At 40.9% G+C, this 4,368-nt stretch overlaps 1 protein-coding gene across 1 annotated transcript in view; it reads left to right on the top strand.

Moving 5' to 3' along the window:
* The first annotated feature begins 1,156 nt into the window (after positions 1-1,156).
* The window catches only part of LOC127617585 (DNA nucleotidylexotransferase-like), a 144,573-nt gene continuing 141,361 nt past the window's right edge, over positions 1,157-4,368 (top strand). The window contains exon 1 of the mRNA XM_052089569.1: positions 1,157-1,361. Coding sequence (XP_051945529.1) covers positions 1,174-1,361 — 188 coding nt within the window. The 5' untranslated portion in view covers positions 1,157-1,173. The remainder of the gene's footprint in view (positions 1,362-4,368) is intronic.

Raw genomic sequence — 4,368 nt, 5'->3', positions numbered from 1 at the left:
CTTGAGGTCAGTATTAGGCAAATTACTTCCTGTTTTTGGTCCGTTTAGACATTTTTGGTCTATGTTGCGTTCATATATCAATCGAACCGCACCAGAGTTCGTTTGGAAGTGGTCCGCTTGTTTGGTGCGCAGCAAGGTTTGGGTGACAGCGTCCACATCTTGTTCAAATGATCCGCACTAACAGAGCAATCGCCCCAGAGTTCATTTTAATCTAACCAAACCTGCCAAGTGTGAACACACCCTAATTCAATTTCACACAAATCACTAGTAAAACGGCAGATTATCAGTTCATAAACACTTACTTTTCACTCTGTTCCTCACACAATGCTATCTTATGACATCTTAACACTTTTACTCTAGCGTATGGCTCATTTTAAGTCATTTCAACTACATTTACAAGCTTGTTCGAGTGTGGTTAAATTGCACGGTAGCTCGACTGATAGAGTGTTGCACTTGTGATGTAAAGGAGCGGGTATGAGTCCTGAAGAGCACACGAGTCCACACGTGAACCCAAAGTGCCATAGAAGCGCCACAAAATGACACAGTTGTGTTTTTCATCTCACGTTTGCTTTTTCTGACACGATCGGTCAGGTTTAGGGTTGGGAGGTCGGTTTTGTTCATTTAAAATGAAATTGAGCATAAATCTTAAAATCTCATCTTTTTGGAAGAACGTTTAACTCGCTTTTAGAGCCACACAGTGGACATTTAAGTCCCGTAAGGCCATGCCCCACTCGCTTCTGCTAGTAACAGCATGAAAACAAGCATTCTAGTGCTTAAATGCATTACATTCACACATAGTGCTTTTATAGTGAGTCTTTTGTTGGGTTGATTGATAGGCCTACTTACAAACGAAGGGTTCTTGTTATTTTTTTTAACTTTCCCACATTGATAGGATGCTGTTTTTCTTTTTTTATCTGCCTCTCCATGACCTCAGTGTTCTCCATCCATCTGTTTGTGGTTGTTTTGGCAGTGCCAAATCAAAAGCACCTGTTGTAAGACACTGGCATTCTGTGCCAAACCATAAACAAACATGCCACACCAACTGCCAGCTTTCTCTTTCAAAGGAAAATATCAACGCCCTCACCCAATGCAACATTAATAAAACACACGCAAAGAATAAGTGACAGAAGCCAAAGGCCCTGGTGGAGATTTGACATTCGAGGGGCAACAGAGATGTTCCAGACAGCATTTCAAACTCGAAAGCGAAGGCGACCTGACGTTACTTCCACTCAGTGTCATGAAGAGGTGAAGTTCAGAGATGTGACGCTGTACCTGGTGGAGAAGAGGATGGGGAAGAGCCGGAGGAATTTTCTCACTAATCTCGCCAGGTCAAAGGGTTTCCTCGTGGAGAACGTGCTCAGGTACCCAATTCAATCCTAATCAAGCATTACAGCCCGGTTCAGAATTAAAAAAGCAATCAATACTCTCTTAATCATTTGAAAATATTCTGGGATAGATAAAGAAGTGTAAGGCAAAGTAAAGGCCCCCCTGGTTGAGAACCACTGAAGTATGGTGCATTAACACTAAAACATTTGGACCAGACCCAAGTCCATTTAATGTCAGGGTTTTGGTATATTTGGTTAGTTTAAAGGTTTTTGTCACAACTCGGGTACGCAGCTACAGAGCCCCTAAAGGGCCAAGGTGGTGGGGAACAAATTTGTGGCGTGGGAAATTCGTGCCGTTCTCTTGCGTTCTCTCCTATATGCATTCCCCCTCATGAATGCTCTGCAGGCAGGTCTGGACTGGTAATCTGGCATACCGGGCATTTCCCCAGTGGGCCGACACACTTTGGGACCAATCAGGGGTGGACTGGCCATCGGGCCGGTGGGTCGGCCACGAAACGGGCGAATGGGCCACGATAAGCTTAAATGAGCCGCCGCGTTATGCAGAATGGAGCACAAAACGGCGCCACGATATGCAGAAAAGGACATCGAACACAACTCAACTTTTGGGCCAGCTGCTATGTAAAATCCCGGGCCGATTTCTCTTCCCAGTCCAACCCTGCCTGCAGGCTATTGCATTTATGAGAGAGAAGTCGAAATGACAGGTGCCCTGTCATTAATGTAGCATGTTTTCCCAACCTACAGGCCTAATTGTATTTGATGATCGTATGCTCAAATATCAACTATTGTTTAATATGCATGCATGTTTAAATGGCCATTTATCACGCGCCAGCTGATGCCGACAATTGTGTTATGAGTGAGTCAATCATTCAACACTGACATGTACCAAAGTGCATAAATGATGCCTCCACAGGGCACTCCGAAGGGAGAGCAATCATGGTGGCTAAACTAAAGGGTTGTTCCAAATGATTTAGTATGATATAAGTATACGATGACGCTATAAATGATTTAAAAGTGAGTTCTGAATTGCAGCTATTTTAAAGCCCAAAACCTTCAGCCATCCACCACACATAATGAAGCATTTATTGCTTTATTAATGGAGAGGGAAACACCATCACAACAACAACAACAATAATATGCAATTCAGTTGTGCGCCACAGCATTCCATTTCAATTAGACCACTCGCATTTAATGTAATTGTAATTTCACACATTCACAAATTGAAGATTGTAAGTATTGTCTTTTGGGCTTCACTCTTTCATTGCACTGGAATAATACTGGAATACACAAAGGAGATTTAGAACATGAGTATGTAAAAGCATTTGCTTATTTTGGTCCCCACCCAACTCATTTTTCCCCCACTATCTTGACCCTTTATGGCAAGGGTGGGCAACTATTTTGGTAAAGGGGCCACATTGGGCTTTAAGTAGTGCATGGGAGGGCACATTGTATTCCTTTTGAGATACAATGTTCTGCAATGATTTGGTTTTTGTAACTTTTAAGCCCAGGAATATTTGTGTACTCGATTTTGACTGATGTGTATCTGTGACAGCAAGAGACAGAAAAAGCGCACTCACGTGCATGGTTGCCAGATTGCACAAAATAAGTATAACATTAGGTATAAGATTTATACATGAGTATAAATCTCAAACTGGGGGTGTTTCGTCTCTTATCTGGCAACCCTGAGCATGTTAAACGCTTGTGGAGATGCATCAGGTTCCAATACAAGTTAACTGAAATATCCAATGAAAAATAAAAACGCTTTTACGATAAATGAGCCGCGGGTCACATTAAACCATGTGGAGGGCCTGATCCAGCCCGCGGGCCATATGTTGCCCATGTCTGCTTTATGGGCTCATTACAGGGCAAAGAACCGCACTGGGGACCACTTGAAAATATATAGCTATATATACAGATGCATACCAAATAATTAATTTAAATGGCCATGAATATTGATTTGTGTTGAAATCATGTTATTATGTGAGAAGATCAAGACTACATGCCAAGTAAATAAATAAATGGACATGTAACAATGATTTTATGATCTTGATGAGTCCGGCGTGTTATGAGAAGTAGGGAAAGATGCCCAGTTGACCAGTCCGATATCACTTCATCCCCAGATGTGCAGTTGTTATTCCGAAATATCGGACGGCCCAATTGACCAATCTGAATTGAGAATTCCAGAGAGCCGTTTAATGATATAGTTTAATGCATTTCTCACAGCTAGTGTAAATTGCCTACAGATAGCAGCTCACATTCTTCACATTTGATGGGATGCATGGGCGGCAGACAAACGCAAGTCATGTCATTCTGTGCATGTAAAGTTTTCATAATAAATTTAAACGGACACATTTTAGGTGTTACCTAGGGGAGGTGGTGGAATGGCGCTCAGGTTTGGACAGCACAATCAGTCAGTTGCATGGGTGTCTATTGGGAAAATATACAATGGACACAGACTTCAATTGGAAGTGCATGTCATTGTGTTTTGTTTATTAGTTGCGTTAAGTCATTTAAATCCCAGTTTTACTCAGTGGAAATAATACACAGACTTTAGAGACTGTGACTAGCATACATCCCCGTGGGAAACAGTTAAAAAAAATTTTTTCAGTGTATAATCAAATGTTTTCAAATGAATTCATTTTTATGCCAATCACAGTGATGATAATGAGTAGGGGCGGCTGGTGTCTCATTCAGTTTCTAGACAGAAAGTTCCAAAGAAAATTATGATGAAATAATAACACAGAAACCATCTATTAAAACCTCCTTGTGCAGCTTATTAACTACTGATTAGCTTAAATAATTGACAATCGCTCATTCAAACAAAAGGACCCAAATTAACTCGACAAATAAATTCCACGGCTGCAATTAAACCCATATGGCAATAAATAAATAAATATATAAATTCTATTTAACGGGTTATAATCAGCACTGTTAAAAACTTGATGCAGGCTAATATAGTTTATACGTGTTATACAGTACATTATTTTATAAATGCTCCAGTTGCTTAACAAGGTTGCTACAGCAT

This window comes from Xyrauchen texanus, chromosome 24, assembly GCF_025860055.1.
Source record: "Xyrauchen texanus isolate HMW12.3.18 chromosome 24, RBS_HiC_50CHRs, whole genome shotgun sequence".
Classification (NCBI taxonomy): Eukaryota; Metazoa; Chordata; class Actinopteri; order Cypriniformes; family Catostomidae; genus Xyrauchen; species Xyrauchen texanus.
Note: the sequence above shows the minus strand (reverse complement) of the source record. Positions and strands in the feature narration are given on the sequence as shown.